Raw genomic sequence first — 20,940 nt, 5'->3', positions numbered from 1 at the left:
CTAGACATGCAATGCAACTTGTCCTTTATGGGATTAATCGACTGGCTTCTTTGAACAATTATATATATATATATATATATCAACACATCAAGAACTCATGTAACACAGCCCTAGTCAGCAGGACAACATTTCCATGACATTACGTGAATGTAATTTCTTAGTTCTAGTTTGTCAGCTCTGCAGTTTGCTATTGAACTAGCTAGTATCGCTGATAAATACTAAGCATATTTGAGCTTGGTAGAATGAAGTCCAAGGCGTCCCTTGAAACTGCTCGTGGAACCGTCCTTTTTCTCTCCACCCGTTTCCTCTAAAGTTAGAAATGGCAAAACCAAAGATCCCGAAAACATGGAGGAAACAGAACAGGAGGATTCTGGGAGGCAGCAGAAGGGATTCAAAGCCTCTGGTTTTGTTTTCCGGGTGAAGAACATATTGACCACGCTAGCCAAGTAGAGGCCGTGGTAATTGAAGAAAGTCGACAATGGACTGTGACAGCATGTTTAAGGAATTTGGGAAGCAAAATCATCCCTTTGGAATAATGGATTTCAAGCATATGGAACATTTGCAGCCTCCTTTCTCATTTGGATCAAATCATTGAAATTGAGAACTGTTACTTGCCAGTTTTTCATGCAGATTAAGCGAGGTTCAGAAAACCGAAATGGAGTGGTGGACGCATGAGATTTTCTTCTTCCCTTCTAAGACAAAGCTATTGGAAGGGATTTGATCAAATACATGAAAAAAGCACATAATTTTTCTGTTGAGGAAAGGTTGGCTGTGGTGAATGATCTAAATTTTCAAGATGACATTGTATATAATACACTATATCCTGATGACTTTCGAGTGAATGACTGAATGAAAGCTGCAGTTTTATTTTGCAAGCCCCTTGTGAGATAATTGTGCTTTGCATGCTGAATTCTGTTAGCATAATGATGAGGGATTCTTCATCTGCATTTTGGATTTCAGCATTCACTCCCTGTGATGGCTGTTGATACTGTGGATGATCCAGATGACCATCATCCGCCTGACAGTTTGCAAGATGGGAAAAGCCTCCCAAAAAGAATGCATATGCATCTGTTATTGGCTCTGGAAATCATAGCCAAAATCGACAGCTGATGCAAATGCGAAAAATCTCCTTGGTGGCACTTGGAAATATGAAGCTAGAAAATTGGCTGATCGCTACTGGAAATCTTTAAAGCAATGAACAATCTGGTGTAAAAAAACTTGTACATAGTTGTTAAAAGTGAAATAAATTAAGAGCTGAAAATACCTTGTGTAATTCAAACATGCAGGAACAGCACAAAAAACAAACAAATAAACAAAAATAAGGTATAGGCTATTCATCTTCCATTTGCACAAGCATGAAGCAAACAGTGGTACAAGGAGCATGAAGCATTTTGTTCCCTGCTGTCATGGAATAATCCCTGATCCAAGACAATGGTACCATTTTTCAACTGCGAGACTTGATATGGAAATTTATTCAAGGGTGAAAAGGGATGATGAGACCGTGAAAACTAATGGGTCATTGCCAAACCCAAGTAATAGTTTTTTAGTAGCTTATGCTAACTGGAAACAAGACAGCCGTATGCCCCTTATTCTAGTAGTATGCATTATGCAAGAATCAAACAGGAATAAGCTAAACAAAGACCAAGAATTATATACATTTCTATGACCATTTTGATCAAAACAAAAATTCATACATAGAATATTTGTCCAACGTTCAGTAGGCTCTCATGAGGAACGTTAAATATAGCACTGTTTTCCCTGCATATCTTCCTGAGAAACGCATACACATAATCTATAGCAATTTTCTTATAGAACCTAGAATCCCTTCTTGCTCTAACGATCGTGTTCCCAAGTATGTGCACCACACCAGCTTCTCTACAACTATTCAAGAACTCCAACTCGTCTACTTCGGTTTGGCTGCTTTCTGGCCCTGATGACACGGTGGGAGTTGCATTCAATGGAGATTTGACGGGTACAATAGAGTCAACGGATGATATAGTGAGGTCAGCAACAGATGTAGATGTATTCAGATTATCCTTCAATAGAAAATCTCTCGACTGCTGAGTCTGCTGTCCATATAGGCTGTACTCGTCTGAGTCTGAGCATCCTTCCATCATCGACTCAAGCCGAACAAACAGAAAGAGGTTGTCAAATAGCTTTTTCTCAAAATCATCATCCTTCCTGTGAAGGTCCTTGTAACCATATCTAGCAACGCAGCGGAACATGTGAAAGCTCTTTGGTCCGATCCGTTTGACAAGAAAACGTTCATCTTCCGGTACTGTGTAGACTGGGAGGTACTTCACGCAGACAAACACAACTGCTGAATGTATAGCAGGTAAGTTTGTTATGAAGTGTGAAAATATGCGTGGAACTCCACTTGCCAGCTCAGTGTATACCAGTCCTATGCCAGGCACGCGGACCAGTCCTAGGCTGGGACCAAGGCCAAGAACCCATGCCATAGAGACCTTACTGTGCATCTCAAATTCATAACGTTTGACAGTACCGTAATGCCAGACAACCATGATGCCAAGAAAAGCTCCAGCAATCACCAGTGGAACCCAGCCACCTTGATCAACCTTCAAGAGTACAGCAGAGAAGTAGGTACCCTCAACCACCAGAGATAGGATGGTGAAAATTAGTGCAAGAATCCAGTGGCAGTGCCAAACTAACAGCATTATTAGCATCATCAGCAGTGTGGTTGTTAGCATGACTATCACAACAGCTGTCCCTGTTGTACATTGAGATAAAGGTTGTAACACTGCCAAAAAGACTTGCCGGTAACATATTAATTTGTGATGAATAAGATAAACTTCAAACAGACAACTTGTGCCACTGCTACACCAAAATGTCCCAAGATGAAAACAAAAAGTAAAGCAGAATATCTGTCAACTAAAGAAATATATGAAAAATTCAAGAGTAATTAAGTCAACTGTTGCAGGAGCCGAAGCAAGTGACAACAATCTAGCAGCAGAATTTGAAGATTATGGTCCATCTAAAGGTCAAGCATCGATTAAATTCCATGCCAAGATAAGATCTCTATATGTCTCATAATGTCTATAGTTCCTGCTGCAGGTTTTACCCCTGCCCAGCTCCCAGAAAACACTTTGGGAGAAAGATATCAATAATTAAATTATCAAACTGATTAGTGAAACCAAGTGACGAACATATAAAAAACTCAAAGCTGTCATCCACTGCGTCTAAATCATCTGATCAAAGAGCATAATGCTACACCAAATTACAGAGGATTCCTTTTGGAATTTGTCACCCTTGGGGTGCAAGGGTTGAAGGGGACGGGTGTCAATAATTTCTTCAACTAGGTTATAAATCTATTAAGCTAACTGTAGATGCAAGGAATTGAATAGCAGTAACTCAACTCCATGGTTACTGTTATCCAATTTTCAATCCCACTGAACTTGAGGTGCTATTTATAAATGAGGAATATCAAATAGTCTTTGAAATCTCCAAAGTTGTCAATTACACGTGGAATACCATAAAACTTGATGTTCTCTACTTATATAGCCATCTCTAATTCCAATATCATCAATTCCATACAATCTATGATATTTGGACTGTATGAGGTGTGACTGACGCTTGAAGAAAAAATTATGACCACCAATCACATGATTTATTTCCCTTGACCCAACATGAAAATTGGAAAAAAAAATGACAAGGGCACTGCTCCAGGTAATTCTAGTTCACACATACATCTTTTACAAATAGCAATCCAACCTAGGGAGGCGATGCCCCAATAATACCTTAAAGTCCCGAGAAAGACACAATAGAACTTATTACTGTTCTAGGTTAAAATTATCAGCAAAGAAATGAAAATCATCAAGATGATGGTTCCAAAAGGTCATGCAGGATAAACTCACCATAAGCATTGCCAATCTGGATTTGATTCTTGAATCCAACAGTCACAGCAATGCAAAGGATCATAAGGATCCAATTCATATCAGGAATGTATACCTGTCCAAGAAAGTTCTTTGATGTATGCACAACCTTTACTCTCGGGAAACATCCAAGAGCAACAGCCTGCTTGATTAAAGAAAATGATGCAGATATGGTGGCTTGACTAGCAACAACAGCAGCTAAAGTTGCAATGATAAATGTGGGCCAGTATATGCTCTCTGCATGATTTAGCAAAAACTTGTATGAGAAATAAATTAGATAATACTGCACAAAAAGGGCATCTCAATAATTATTTTCCAATACCCCTAACACACAGCTTTTATATTTCACACAATTTCATCCTCCAAGCGACCAAGTGAGTTCATTTTGTGTTCATAAGCTACAAGAAAATTTGAGAAAGTTTACTCCTAAAATCTTGACCATATACCCTGAAGCAATTGAAAAATTGTAATGGAAAAGCATAATCCCTTTTTTATGCAGAGTTTTCATCAGACAAGTTTTGGATCAAATGTTGATTCTAACTGCCGATGGAATTTACGGTTCTTCACTCTAACCCAACAACTCGCACTAACTGATAACAGTTTCCCATGACTTTCTAGATGAAAAACCGTGAATACTAAATCAATGGGTAGTTACTTTTTCAACCGTCGAGAGGAAGGCAATATCAGGGGATCCAGTTATGTCAACAGGAAAGACACTAGATGTATCATCGTCAAGCATTCGAATGTTCACACTAGTGAAAGCACAGCACTTAATTTTGATAGCAATTTTATAGAAGATAAAATGGTTCTTTTGACTGACTTGAAGTTCCTACAGAATACTTTACATGGAAACCTAATTTGAAGAACCATGTTTTAATTTTATTAATCCTATCAATATCTGCAGTGATCAGAATCAAGAATTTATGTTTTCCCTAATAAGGGCAACTTGAAAATAAGGTTGCCTATTGCAAAGTGATCTAATTCTTGGCATGCTTTTCGTAATTGTTACTACAGGCATCAAATTGAAAAAAGGAATCACGACAGATAATGTCATCGAATTCACACTAAATTTTCTTCAACTCAATGCATGAAGATGCAGGCCTAGATAGAAAAGACCAAGCTACTGAAACACCATTAGGCTTTGTAATGCTCTAATACTCGTACCAATGTTTTTTCAGACAAAACACTGAACAGACCACCAAAAACCTTTATCCAGTCGTACTACTTTAGGTTGTAAGTTTAGCTGCTTCTTCTTCTCTTTAAATTTCCTTTCAGTTTAGGTGAAGTAGTCTGTTTATTTTCAGAAATTTGTTCACTAAGGAATCAGATTCTTGGCAAACCTGGTATAGAGCGATAGAATACATCAACAACGTGATCTGTATTTTGCATGAGGTAGGCTGCTTGTCCAGAATAGGCTAAAAGAAGGCAAGGAAATACTACTACTGTAAAAGCGAGCTGTATAGCTGAAACTGGAAAATGGGCAAGATCAGCAAAAAGTGCTTCTGTGCCTGTAGCAAATGGTCAGCACTTGTCAGAAGCTGAACAGACTTGGCCTTCAAAATTATCCCAAGTTCTTGAGCAGTTCTAGGGAACATTTCTTGGGGACAAAGAAAAAGAGCAGGTATGAGAAAAACCTGTAATACTGAGCATAATTCCACCAAGTGAGCTCCATCCATCTCTTTTTTGCCTTCTAAAGTACCGATAGATGTGAACAGGTGAGAAGGCCCTCAAAACAGAACTATCATACTTCCATATGTTAAAGATGCCAATGCCTCCAATCAAGAGAAACCAGAGCAGCACAATTGGAGCAAATAGCCAGCCAACCTTATCTGTACCATAATGCTGCATACTGAATAAACCTACCAATATTACAACAGCGACCAGCACAACCATACCTGCAAGGAGAAAAGTACTATACTGAGAAATGAAAAAAAATAAAAGTAAACACCAGGGTCAGAGAGTGTAGAGGTACCATTTTCCATCTTCGGATTATTCACCTTGATTCCACCTGAAGCTGAAAGAACTGCAAAACATTTTCTGGTTAAAAATTTCATAGAAAGAATAAATGTCAAACTTCAAATGATGGCTTGATCCATGTAAAACTGATCTCAATAATTCTCATTCTATTACAAACTTTAAGAGTTAGTCATCAGGTAAAACAAGATTAAAGAATTGAGCTATTATATGTTCAAGCATGCTACTATGTATCCATCCTCCAATAATGTGGAGAAAGAAAAGAAAAAAAATACATCATGTACCTGATATAGCCGGAGTGAGAATACCATCCCCAATAACCATGCAAGTGCCGGCAAGCACTAGTAAGAGAAGGGCATTTTTTCTTAAGTCTTGTGCCTCCAACCATTTTTTTGTTTTTTCAGCAAATGAATTCTCATTAAATGTACTGCGGCTATAAGTCGTGAGCTCCTCATCAGTACGGTGCTGGTTGGGAATTGTTTTCACCTTTGCATGTCGGCAGAGCAATGAGTAAAGAGCAAAAGTTCCACCTAATCACAAAAGAGAAAAGGAAATTATAAGAATTTCATTAGCTTAACTTCCCAATGATGATGATTAGGCTGATGCAGTCAATATCATGGTAGGCTGTGGCCAAGAACAATGGTGGAGCTCAGAGGGTCAATCAATGATGTACAAGTACAACAGACAATTTGAACACGTTATGCTTTGTTACATAAATTACCTCCCTTGTTGTGGAAAAGAAATATTAAGTCAACTAAGTGAAAGTAAAATCATAAAGTTTGATTCACTAGTTTGAATCTCAAGAATTAAAAGCTCTGACAACATGCATGACAAGCTGAAGCAAAATGCATGAAATATATGGAGCTAAACAATCTTCTATGTGTGACCATTCCCTTTGACACTTATCTCACAAGTAGATAGGAGACAGTTAAAACTTTAGAAAGATGTTCACAGTGTCCCAGATCCTTCCAAAAGTTGGTCATCCCCTTATTGATCACTTTGAAGGGTCAATGAAGAGATGCAAACAACTCAAAACTCGAATTTCAGTAGTGGACATGACTTACAACTGGTGGCAAGGTTTTCTTGACCCCTGTTGTGTGACATCTTGGTCATCCCATATATGTCATAACCAAGAAGCACAATGCATCTGATGGATTTGCAATTGTCCAAGACTGTCTACAGGATTCGAGCCCCTAACTTAACAGTATAAAACAGGACAAGGTTTTGAAAATGCTGCAGCAATGAGCTTATAAAAATCTTATCACCGAGTCAAAGTTCCTTTCAGTTGAATAAGTAGGCCGTTTCTTTTGTAACTTGAATTGGATCAGAGCTGGTCCGAAATAAATTTCAGCAGCATTAAACAAGCTAAATATCTCCCATACATAATTTCTTTGACTTAGTTGCCGTAAGTGTTGTTACAGCAAAAAATAAATAAACAGCTGCACTAACAGTAAGGAAAATCCTCACTTCAAGCTAAATCATCTTTCCTTGAGAGAAGGCTGAAACTTAATGTGTTAATAATTTTAGTTTTGAAAATCAATAACACAGAACAACACATAAGTTCAGAGAAACATCATGAAACCAAATCTAAATCTTGGAAGCTTCATTTAAACTTAAAAGAACACAATATCCTTTTCACCATATCTGAATAAAAATTTGAATCGCGAACATTATCTTTTAAAAGCAAAGCATTGAAGAAAAGTATAAATCCTTATTGGGTGTACAAGACCTAGATTCCTGGGATATTTTGCTTATTCATGTTTATACGGAGAACTAATATAGCAATACTGGAACGTCAGAAGACTCTTGAACTGTGATTAAAGCAAGATAGTTGTTGAGTGATTTGTACCAATTATCTGCTTTGCATTACATGGTAACAGAGCCTTACAAATGTTTTCCCAAAAGAAATCATCTTGATCACCTTTTTTTCCTCTTCAACAAGAATGACATAGCAACTGCCAAAATTTTGACTACTGTATTTGGATTAAACTGCCCCCTGCCTCACAAGGCTGACCAGAATTGGAAAAGAAAACTTACTAGATTTGAAATTTATTTTTGATAGCTGCGTATATAAATGGATAAGAAAATTGATTATGCATCATCAAGAAACAGTCTGGTCAATTTTCCTGCTAAATTAGCTATCTTTACTTTGTTCAACATACCATAATGCACAAGCAACCACTATACAAGAGTCATACAGATTGATATATGGAGTTCTTCACAAGCTTGCAATAGGCATAGGCTGACAACCCCTTGCTCACATCAAGGAAATCAAATGTGTAAGACTACTGATTTTACCTTTTTTAAAAATGAAAGAAATGACTTTTTTCCCTTTTTTTAATTCCATGATCTTAAAAAATGGGGTTCGAGAAGAGGACGTGCCAAGTAACATGAAATCACAACAATGACTGAAAAGCTTGAAGCAACTAGCAATATACGAGCTGTTTAGTAGTGCTCAAGCAGGAAAAAAGGAGTTCTGGAATCTGGTTTAAGCTCGTTTCAACATGCATTTCAAAAGGAGGAGATCTCTGCAAAATTACAATGTCATATCATGTCTCTAAATGGGCTCACACCATCATTAAGAGAAAGAGAATCAGAATGGCTTAAAAGCAAATGACATGTGGAAAACATAACCCTTGACACAATGATCTTGAAACGACTAACTAGCATTAAGAGCCCAAATCGGGTTAGTGGAGTAACTGCACCAACACAAACAAGCACTTAAACAAATAAACTCATTTCTTTTTTATCAATCTTGCTGCCTAGAATAAATAACATAGGAAAATAATTATTTACAAACCTTACATTTTTCTAAAACCTTCCCATTCTTGAAAAAGCAAACTTGTTGTAAAACTTTAAGAAACTTTGATGTCACAAGGACTCCAAGTAGTTACCTAATATAATAAAAGACAAAAAAACTCAAACAAAAGAATTTCTGGAAATTTCCTACAAACAAGTAAAAAACCAAAATACCCATAAGACCCAAAATGCTAGAAACTACTAAAACTTAACGACACTTATTTAAAGTATTGTTGCTCCCAATTAAGCTGCTAATCTTCAAAAGGTGCCTAGTTGAAGCTTGAGGAAATCAAGAAACATTTGATTTTGAATCTCCTTGAATTCTTTGTGGGCTGCATCATCAATCTTATCAACATACTTCCTCCGTCCCATTTTTTCGTTGCTTTTTCACCAATGTGCACTTCATCAACAGTTGTTGTAAATTGAAACATTGTCTTGCTTCCCAATTATGTTCCCTCTTGATTGGTGTGAGTTTTAATACAACAAATACATCTCAAAATCAATACCTTATGTTGGGCACAACATCTTTACTCTTAACTTAAAGCTTCATAAAGACTTCTTGTGTGCCAACACACTTACAACAATTTAAGTCCACATGAGTTGGAAATTCTACCAAACATAAAAAAAGCAACATAAGGGCCCCAGAAATAGATGAAAACCATCTGTTGCAAACATAGATGAGTCACGTGCCTACTACTAGCATTCAAGACTAGAGGGCTGTCTCTTTTCTGTTGTGAAGAAGAAAAGGGAAGAAGCACGAGACGGATGCCGCCTCTCACGTGCTCATCATAGTGCATCTGAAGAGGACAAAAGTAGGAAGAAGGCAGATAGTGTCTTGTCTCTAAAACTTATTCTTTTAATGGGAAAACACAGGACTATTTTATTTTCAGTCTTTAAACTACATCTTCCAAGCTCATTCAGACTAAAGACAACAGATCAATCTTTTGTGTATAGTCTGATCATAATTTGAATGATCAATGAAGATTTACATTACTAAAACTCCAATTAGATGGGTTATCACAAACTGGATCATTGTTCAGCCATATAATTCTTTAAATCAGACAGTGGATCAGGAAATAAAGGTTTAATATATAAAACCTGCATATATGGATGTGTAGAATTATAAAGCCTGTAAGGTGGTGACTTTGTAGAACCAAAAGGAACCAGATAACAAGAAAACACGCATTTTACATAATCACATAAAGGCCAGTACAAGGGAAAGCCTGACAAAAAAGTAACTGGCCTTCTCCTTGTTTGACATCTACCTCTCTGACATATTATCTCCTTTTACACCCATCAACTAGTCAACATTTTGAAATTCAGATAAACCATTTGGTGCATCAGGATTATAAAGACTAACAATAAGCTAGCAAACAAACCACTTAGTACAAGAAAACTTTTCGGCCATAAAACAAACTTATATGTACAAGTTATCTGTCTGCTATTACTAACCACGGGAAACACACAAGCGAGGTTTTAAGTTACAAAGCTCAATACTCTCCTGCTCAAAAATGAATTTTATCACTACAGTTTTTTCCTCTGTCTGCAAAATCTTGAAATACCTTCTACTAGGTTCTCAAACACGATTTTATGAGTCCACCCATAAACAAACATCTAACTCAAGTCAACTATAAGGTTGGCCAAGCCACAAGTAGTCTGTAGTAATTTAGATTCCATATGGCCTTCAAGAACAACGATCTTTCTTATTTACGTGTTAAGAAAACCATAGGTGTCATATGGATATGTATTTTCTTTCCTTTGAAAAAGTGGAATATAGTAGATATATAGTGGCTATACAACAAGCTGCTAAAAAAATGTTTCGTATCAGGGATTGTCATCCAATCATTCACTTTGAATCCTAGTGTATCCATAATTGTTCACTGTACTAGTGTATCCACTGTGATTTCGCAACCACATTCTTGACACCACATTAGTACAGTACTTAACAACCAAATTTCTGGATTTCTCTTTAACGGAGCATGTTTGGTTTAAATCTGATTCATGAATGATAACCAATTCTTCATAAGAGGATCATTCTTTTATACCAAATTATCCTCACTTTATCAGCAGAGTTGAAACACTCAAAGGTAAAATGCATAGATAAAGAACAAAGAATAGCATGGATATCTTACCTTGACCATTGTCATTCGCTCTACAGACGATGAAAACGTATTTGAGGAGCGGGATAAGTGTGAGTGAATATATGATCAATGAAAGTGCGCCGATAACATCCTCAGGATCATCTATTTTCTTTGGAAAAGTGTTATAGAAAACATATAAGGGAGATGTTCCCAGGTCTCCATACACTACTCCCAAACTCTGAAATGCGAGCCGCAATAGCAGAATTGACGAGAATTTCTAATTCAACAAAAGTAAATCAGGAAAGAATGACCATAAATGCGTCAAATGTAACTAAAAAGTATTCTATTCAAACCTTCATGATCTGAAACATTTACTCCTTTTTTTAAAGGTAATATAGTACATTAGGCAGCATAGAATAAAAGTTGAAACATTTACTTGTTTATGAATAAATTAGTTTCTCACATTCTAGCACATCAGGTAAAGCATTCCAAGGAACTGACTGTTTTCACCTTCCCTTTATGTGCAATTGCTGTTTCAACTGCAAATCATGAGTTCTTCAACTACTAATACAAAAACTCTAACGCATCCTGATCCATTCACACCTTCCTAGATTACCCACAGAATCCTTACAGAGATGTAAATCTAAGCAGTTACATCATTTGAAAACTATTAATTTAGAAATAAGCTAGAAACTTGTTCTGCCGAATCAGCAAGTACTACGAGCAGCCAAACCAACAATATGTCAATACTCAAGGCAAAAAGCTGTACCAACAAAGCAATAAAGTCAAACCACAAAAAGTAAAACTATTCTCAGAACATAAAGGCACAAAATTGAACATCAAAACTATTCTCAGAACATAAAGGCACAAAATTGAACATCATACCATTACGCAAAACCTCAAAAAGAAAGCGCCATGTACATATTGCTAATTAAACTTCTGTCGATTTAAATATTGAATAAAAATCCGAAAGAAAATAGAAGTTAAAGAAATGAGATTATGTCACCTTCTCTCTATACATATTCCGCAATCTTCCAGCCTCCTCATCCATAGGCTGATCAAGTTTCTGGTCCAGAACCCACATGCTACCTTTAGTTTCATGTTCTTCATCAATTTCCATCCCAGAAGCCATTTTTCCTTACCTCAAGAAAACTGATACAACTCAATAAACTTCAATATCCAATTATGCTTACATAAAATCCAAAAATCCACTTAAAAAAAAAAACCAATATCCACAGCCTCAGCTTTTAACAGCTGAGAGGTACAGAGCAGTATATATGTACTCCTCTATCAGGCAGAAAGATTTGATTTTTACCAATATTATATCGAACTATGAGCTCTAAAGTGGGGACAGCCCACGACAAAAACCAATCAATAACAACCACAGGACCAAAAACCCAATTCAGAAAACGTCACCAGAAATCAGTTCAATAAACCCAATCAATCACAACCCAAAACCCCTTCTGCTTTTTTCTTTTCTCCTTCCCCCTTAATTTTCTAAACAGTGCTCTGGGTTCTGGTTAATAAAGAGAAGAGACAGAGAAATGAAGTGCTGCTGCTAAAAACTGGAGGGAAAAAAAAAGAAGGAAAGAAAGTATTTTCTCGAATATTTTTCATTCTTGATTGAAGATGGGACCCCTTTTTATTTCATTTTGTCTGTCTATTTCTCCTGCTTCTCCTTCTTCTACCCCCATATTGGAGAAGCATTTCCAGGTCAAGAGATAGACAAAATCTGTCCTGTCTCCTTCTTTCTCTCTCCCCTTTCTGTCTCCTTCTGCTGATGGTGGATGACGAGAGAAGGAGATGGCTGGGGGAGGAGAGGGGTCGCTGTCACTTGTAAATTTGTTGGTAATTATTTTGCTGCGACACGTATTGTGACAATGGGCGCCGATCTACACAAATAACAAAATTCAGTTGATGATCAACTTGTTGATTGGAATTCTGGAATATGCTTTGATAATTATTACTACCTATATGGTAGTATAATATTATTATTGTTTTGAGCTCCTTTTCCATTGTCACAAAAGCATGCCATATTTTTACAACATAACCATCCCATTAATTTAATTGCTGAGGTTTAATACATTTATTTAATAATTTGAATTTAACTAATTTATTGTGTTTGGATAGGAGATTATTTGAAAAAAATTTTGAAATGACGTTATTGTAACACTTTTTGTGATATAATAAATGTAAAATAAAAAAGTGATTAAGAAGATAAACAAAAAGTGACTAAAAACATATATTTATTACGTAAGTTGAAAAACTGTTTGCCAAAAATAGTTATCCATGTTTTTGCAAAAAAAAAAAAAAATCCTAACGATATTTTGAAATCTCCGAAAACATACCGGACAAAATGTATCTTCAAGCTGTCAATTTGAATCGAGAGTAGAAGTTGGCATAAGTGGTTGACACTGTATTTCGTATGAAAAATACAAAATTTTGAATTTGAATTCGAGTTCTTCGCTTTTAAAACCTGTCTTTTGTGAACAAATGAACAATCTGGAACAAAGATTTCCACTGCTGTCATTGCAGCAAATAGCAAATTTGTTCCAGGCCTTTTCCATAAAAAGAATATAAAATCATACACCATAACAAAATACTTCTCTTGATCTTTCCCTTTTATTTACGTTAACTTCCATGATGTATTTTACTAAATCACTTTCTATTAACGTCAATAAAAAGGATAGGTTATACTTGGCATTACGAGGAAAAAATGAAAAAGAGATCCAATAATCATGAATAGTATGGGAGTCTAATTAGTGCCAAGCAAACTAATTTGTCAATTTGACCTTATCCACGCCATTTTAGTCAACTTCTCTTGGATGATACTTATACTGCTGGATGATATTTATTCCATATACAAAGAGAGAGCAACGTGGTCAAGTGACGTAAACACATCGTATCACTTTTTAAAATTTCTAATCTATCTTTAATTATAAGGGCAAATTTATCCCAATATATTCTAGAAAATAAAAAAAAACTTCCCACAATCAATAAAGAATTATCTTTTTGAGACCAAAATACAACTCCCTCGCATTAACTCACTCACATCCCCAATTTTTTCTCCGTGATTTTTTAAATATAATATAATAACTTCCTCTAAAGCAGTACTAGATTTTTTTTTTAAATATATAAATGCATATATATCTACCATGATACGTAACTTAAAAATAAAAACATTAATCATACACTATGGTCAAATGAGCACACACCAAGGGTGTCCTTTAGTAATAAAAATAATTAGTAAGTGCTTTTCCACCAAATCTTGTGAACACGTTGATCCAAAGGGTTAGGCATTATTGGACGCATTCCCCACTTCATATTTATACTCATCAAAGAGTAGACTTATGGGGGAAAGAAAAACCGAAGAATTTAGGGTCCGTTTGTTTCGGGTGAAAATATTTTCCTAATTTTCCGTGTTTGGTTGCACAAAAGTTATTGAAAACATTTTCCTATGTAAAATATTTTCACCCATCTTATGGAAAACAACTTCCCTTCCAAACTTACTGAAGTTGTTTTCCGAAATGCATGCATCCCGCCTGTAGTATGTTCCAAACTTACTGAAAACATCTTGGAGTATGTTCTTTTTTTTTTTTTAGTGTAAACAGGAGGACTCGAACCCAAAACCTCTTCCTTACACTCTCTCCCCCGTACCACCCAACCCTCTCCCTAGTATATTCAAAATAAATAAAAAAAACCTCATCCTGCTCATCCTATGTTAGTAATTAATTATGTATAATAGGGACATTCTTTTCTAGAGAAACTTTCAGCAGTGAGGGTGCAAGATATATGTCATAATAAGCATTGCATGTGATTGATATTTGACACTAAATGACCAGCAATTTGTTTATTGCTTAAGGAGATATTTTTTATTCATGTATACATTTCTCCAAGATTTTTTAAAGTTAAACAATGAGATAAATTTTCTTATTTTGCATGGGAAGAAGTATGTAGTTATAATGTGTAGAAAGTAAAGATAGAGATAAAAGTGAAAATATTTCAAAAGTTAAACAAACACCAGGAAAATGAAGTAAGAAAATATTTTCAATAAACTAACCAAACACCTGAAAATGATGAAAGGGAAATGATTTTCATGGAAAATTACTTCCACGGAAAATATTTTCCCAAGAAAAACATTTTACTTCCAACCAAACAGACCCTTAAGAAAGAAAGAAAGGAAAAGAAAACCTACATAGTTTTCAAGAACATTTTTATATTATAATGCTTAAAATGGTATCTGAATAGATCTGTTAGTGGCTTTCCTGTTTGCCCTATTTTGTACCTATTCGTGTTTTTGTTTCTTTTCCATGAGCTTTTTAGCATTAAAATAATCGAAATTGATTGAGTGCTCTTTCAAGAGTTGTAAGGCCACGTACGAATTCGTGGGCTCCATTTGGATTAGCTGTTTTTAAAAATATTTTATTATAACAATATAAATAAAAAAAATTTACTGTAGATTAGGGTTATTTTTTAGGCTGTTTTTAGTGTTTTTGATTTTTTTTTTATGTTTTTGGTATTTTTGAGGTTGTTTCTAGTATTTTTGTAGTTGCTTTTGCTTGTATATTACTAAACTTTGTAAATGAAAATCTTATTTTTCAAAAAATGACCAATCCAAACGGAGTCTCAAAATCAAAGGTGAGACTAGAAAGGAAAATGGTCTTGCAGTTAAGCAATTGCATTGATCATCATAATGAATTCCCAATTTTCTATGCTTTTCAGGAGATTCCAATGTCCCAAAATCTAACAAATCCCAAAATTTCGTGAGCAATATTTCTTCTCCAAACACAATAATATTGTACTAGATATTCAAGTACAATGACCTGAAAAGAACAAATCTTAGAGGGATTTTCAAGCCATATCTTTAAACTAAATAAAAAATGAACTTCCTAGATTTCTCAAACTTGTCACTCTATTCATGCATGCAGACCACATGTACTATAGTTGAAATTTCTTTTTCAATACAAGTCATGTACAAATTTTAAATGTAAAAATGCTTCTCGAACTTCTAAAGAACTTCAGGACTGCGAGAATAAATTGAATTTTAAATGGAAAGGGAGGTTCTGATGATCGTGGAAGCAAAATCCAACAACGAGTAAAGACAAAGTTAGGCATGATCTACTCTGCTGCTTCAAAATTGTGGACGTGAGTTGAGAAAGTAAAATAGTATTCATGTTTGTATTTTGCTTATTTTGACATGGATTTGACTCTAGCGCTCAAGTAGAAAAGCCAAATTGAAACTCAATGCCATGCTATTTTCTATATATCTTTCAAATTAATTTTATATACATTATTGTCCGTGTACGTGAAACCCAAAAAATTCTATCAAAAAGATATAGAAATAATACTAACAATAATGCCAAAAAAAATGCTACATCACAATATATATGGGAGGCAATTCATACAGACACATATATGTATGTGAGAAGAGAAATAATACCAACAATAATATATTAATCACACACCATAAGAACAATGCGAATGCTTTCAAATTCAACGCTCTCAAATTTTCACTCTTCTTGACTAATAATAATAATAATAAGACTCCCCATTTAAAGATTAGATGATTTGGTAAATAAGTCTTACAATCACCAAAAACTCTCTAATAAAATATTAATTTCTAAATAATGAAACTATCATAACTTGACTCCAATAGTAGTATTACTAAAATCTTAATTTGATTAAAATAATAATGTTAAATAATTATATGAAAATTTCTATTTTTTTAGGACTGATTTAATATGCCAGCATTGCCTCCCTTAAATCAAGATTTCTCTCGGATTCAAGTTCACCACTATCACGATGAATAATCTCCCTTGCGAATTTTCCCAGTACAACCATTCAGCAACGTGGTCATTGGATTTAGATTCCCATGTTCCTCTTTTATTGGTTATTGGCATCTAGTGTAAGTATGTCAAACTATCCTTCTTTGTTTATGCACATATAGTTTAAGATGGATTTGTAGATATCAGGATCCTTTTCCCCTTCTAGAATATATGAAACTAAGATATGACCTCAACCACTATAGGGCAAATATATTGCTGGGACCTAGGGAAGGTTTTACATAATGCCCTTGATATTTATGTAATGCATTATTTTGCAATTTTTGTCCTGGTTAGGCAAGTGAGTGCCATAGAATATTCGATTGCCATGCGATTTTTATAATCCAGCTGATGGGACCATCCCACGTCTTCGTCCAAGTATGGTTTTCGTAGTGGGGATGATCCATTTCTTCGCAAAAAAGTTTCTCAATTTGGTTTATAACATATTACTTGTAAATTAAATTGATCTTTCAGAGCATTTATTTCTGCACGACTTTGATAACTGTACTGCCCAGTGATGCGTTCTACCTATTTTGCTATGACTCTGATAACTATAATATCCAGTGACGTGTTCTAACTACGGTCCATTTGGCAAGTGAGTTTTTTAGATGTTTGTCTAAAATTTTACTATAGTTGATGTAGAAGTTTATAAAAAAAATTTTGAAATGTGTAAATTTTTGAATATTTTAAAGTGTATAGTTTAAAATTTTTGAGAAATTTTTGAGGTTACTGATAGCTAAAGTTTTTAAAAAACTTGTAGCAGACAAACTTGGCAAAAAACTCAAATGACAAACAGGACCTATACATTGACAATATTTACACTATTACTACTGGATCTATGATACATGTACAAAAAATTCGATTTCAAATTTAAATTTTATATAATTATCATTCATCCGATATAAGAAAGAATTTAATCCTATTTAGTTTTAAATACAATAATTTCTCCTCTCTTCATAGTATTCACGAGAATAATAATGTTAACTTTAAAAATTTGTCACATTTGGTCCCATGACAGGAGTAATGATGTGTGTGACATGACAAATGATTGTACGAGTAAAATTTTTCCAAACCCTTCTCCCAAATTGATGGCTTTTATGTGATTGGACCCGATGTTCCATTGATTTTCTTTTCGAGGTAATTGCATCAACCAATTCTCCCATGGAGAAGCACATGAGTATGCTTTACTAATTGTTACATCAATAATGCGATTTTAGGGTACCAACTTAGATATTATGATGTTTGTGATGTACATACAATTTGTGAAGACATAAATTTTAGAACTTGTAATAAAAGAACATAATAGAGATGACAAATTCTCTAAATTGAATCCGTGAATGGGCATCCACCAGAGTTCGATCCTTACAACAAAAATGGAAAATAACCCAACAACCCAAATAAGGGTTGGGGTCTGAAGTGGGACCAGATCCTTTTGTTTGGAAAAAAAAAAGAAAAAAAAATCTGTGAATGGCACAATGGTGTAACACGTTTTACGAATTCATATGGTACATTTTCGCATCTCAATATTTCATGTATACCATATGCAACAAATCAATCAGGTGTTAGAATATATCTCTGGATTTGGCAGGCTTCTTTCATTAGTTTTTGATGAATGTTTTGATGATCTTTTGTATTCATCTTTTTGTAATAAATTCATCACCTTCATGCATACGTATGATGTTCCTGCGCGATGCGCGAATTTACAAATAATTCATTCTTGTGACCCACGTTTCAATTTTCATTCTTTTCTAGGAACTAATATGCCACCGTTGAATCGTCAAGTGTTCAATATAAAGTGATTGATTTATAGATGAATACAGTCCTGATTCTAAATTAGAGGTTCAAATTCTTGCACCTTATAGTTAAATCTTGTAAGTCAGAGTTAGTGACACACCTCCAAAATTTTGGCTTCACTAAGATCTAAAAATCCGTTATCTGTCAACAAGCAAATTAAAAATATAAACTGAAATTACAAACCAATTTGTACGTAGGCATATTCGAACTAAGATCAGATGTAGTTATACTAATTACTACAATAACATCTTTCTATAAATTATCAAAAAATTGGCACATAATATAAACTTTTAAGTTTAATTTTATGCAGTATTACCGTCGTTGATCAAGAGAAGGGGAAAAAAAAGAGAAATGCTACATTTTAAATTTAGACTTGAGAGCTAATTAATTATGAAACATAAGAACTATAGTCCAAATTCCTTCCAGAGCCTGTTGTATAATTTTTATGGATTCTGTCATTTCGCGAATTTTTACTAAATAGCGAATTAGTGAATCTCCCTCGTTTTGCCATTAAACCTTCCAATCAAATTCGCAGTAACACTCATAATGATCAACCTTACCAAGATCCCATTGTATTTCGGAAGCTTGTAGCATTGGTCATGATAAAACCCCAATTTAGTGTTTCTTCTCCGTGATAATGCCTACGTCTACAACTCATTCGAAAAAAATTAGGATTACATGTAATAAGTTTGATAATGAACATCAACAAGGAGGGAGAAAAGAGATCATTGGCATTTGGACTTTTTGCTTTCCTAAAGTAATAGATGCTGCCATAGAATTTGCAGATGATTAATAAAATAAATCAATATATGAAGAATAGATTAGAATTTATGTGGTTTTTCTAACTAATGGCCGGGTTATCCATTAACATACCTAACATTCACCTAACTTAACATGTATATACACATACTAACAATTATTATTCTCCCTTACATTTATATACTTTCCCTATTTAATCTTACCTACCATCTCTTGTATTTATTTACTTTCTCTAATTAATATTACATTTCAAATAATATGACATCTGAAATATATCTTAATGAGTACCCTATGGGCATAGGGCACCTGTTAAATATATCCTTGTCTATTTATCTATTATTTGGAAAGAATGATTATAGGTACTTCTAAAAATTAATGACAACCTAGAAAATGGTAAAACCACATCTAGGCAACAATTTTCCCAAGGAAACTTTTGAAGTTTGAGGCTTGAACTACAGCTATCAAATTAAAAAAAAAAGGGGGGGAAACTATTCAAAGTTGGTTTATGTTACCAAAAGTTCAACTTATGAAAAAGATCAAACATGATGGCAAGAGAAATCTTCTAAAATACTAACTTGTGAAAATAAACCATACTTTATTTGCTAAAACTAAGTTCACAAAATCTTGTTAAATCGCAACATGGTCCATCTCGTAAAATGGCAATGAATTAATTTCAACTTTTGTTCTACATACACTAAACATGTAAAGAAGGACTTAATCATAGGTTAAAGCTTATAATACACGAAAGCATAATTTTCTATTTTTTTTATTGGATTAATCTTTTGTACACTAATATATTTTTTTTAGATATGTTCAAACACGTTTGACAATAAAAAATAAAACATTTGCATTAATTAAGTAAAATTGAATTTTCTAGAGAAAACTTGTTCCAAAAATAAGTGATAAGCTAATCACTTGTCACTTAATGTAATATACATTGAATGAATTCAGACTTCAAATTTCAAATTTGCAATTTTAGTTTTATCAAATGCACCCTAAAAGTTAATTTAAAAAAAAAAGAAATGAAATTAAAGAAGTGTTTAAATGTAATAGAGATAATAAAGTTGAGCTATAAACTTAAATGATACATTATCTTTAATATAAGTGCACTAACCAATGTTTTAGGCATCAAATTAAATCAAATTTTGAATGGCAAACTACTTTTAGGCCCTCGAACTTTAACAATCTATATTTTTTATCCCCCAATCGTTGTTGACATCCTTTTTGTCCCTGAACTCTAATAAATTTATACTTACAGCTCTTCTGTCAATTTGAGCCATTAACCTAACGAAAAGAGCATTACGTATTAACATACAAGTGCAAATTCAGAGTTTTTCTCCTGGAATAGTAAACTGCCCAAACTCATGATTTTTGAATTCCATACAACTTTAGACCAAATAAGTCACCAAACCTGGTTGAAAGAATATAAAAGTCAAAATTAGATCGTTCTAAGATAGATTTTTTAAGATTAACGGTTCAAATTGATAAAAGAGTCGTATGCGTACGCTTTGAAGTGTACGCTTCAAATTGACGAAAGAGCCGTATGCGTACGCTTTTGCCTATTTTGAAATGTGCAATGCAGATAACAAGTAACAAGACCGGCCATCGATTACGCGTTACAAAATTCCAATCCAACTTCTGCCACACAAAAAAGGATTATCTTTCCGTGTGTACTTCTCTCACCTAAGATCGGAAAGGCAAGTTTTTGCATCTGTAGATTATATTTGATTCCGAACATGTGCTCAATATTTTACACACTGACGACCATATTATTTACGTGGTACCACTTCCTCAATCTTCGCACAAAGTATGGACCAGTAG

General features: G+C 34.4%; 1 protein-coding gene across 3 annotated transcripts; it reads right to left on the bottom strand.

Annotated features, from left to right (window-relative positions):
* Positions 1 to 1,626: 1,626 nt before the first annotated feature.
* LOC113709405 (potassium transporter 11) lies at positions 1,627 to 12,617 on the bottom strand. 3 transcript variants are annotated; one of them, XM_027232160.2, is made up of 8 exons: positions 11,751 to 12,617; positions 10,796 to 11,021; positions 6,149 to 6,394; positions 5,863 to 5,913; positions 5,525 to 5,785; positions 5,231 to 5,398; positions 3,873 to 4,127; positions 1,627 to 2,728 (listed from the first exon to the last, which is right to left on the bottom strand). In XM_027232160.2, the coding sequence occupies exons 1-8, from the start codon at positions 11,874 to 11,876 to the stop codon at positions 1,689 to 1,691; spliced, it is 2,373 nt and encodes a 790-aa protein (XP_027087961.2). In that variant the 5' UTR covers positions 11,877 to 12,617; the 3' UTR covers positions 1,627 to 1,688. The 3 variants fall into 3 exon arrangements, with proteins under 3 accessions (XP_027087961.2, XP_071921681.1, XP_027087962.2); XM_072065580.1 differs by lacking the exon at positions 5,231 to 5,398 and having other exon boundaries at positions 11,751 to 12,020; XM_027232161.2 differs by lacking the exons at positions 10,796 to 11,021; positions 11,751 to 12,617 and adding an exon at positions 6,929 to 10,500.
* Between the last annotated feature and the right edge of the window lie 8,323 nt (positions 12,618 to 20,940).

This window comes from Coffea arabica, chromosome 9e (assembly GCF_036785885.1).
Source record: "Coffea arabica cultivar ET-39 chromosome 9e, Coffea Arabica ET-39 HiFi, whole genome shotgun sequence".
NCBI classification, from domain to species: domain Eukaryota; kingdom Viridiplantae; phylum Streptophyta; class Magnoliopsida; order Gentianales; family Rubiaceae; genus Coffea; species Coffea arabica.
Note: the sequence above shows the minus strand (reverse complement) of the source record. Positions and strands in the feature narration are given on the sequence as shown.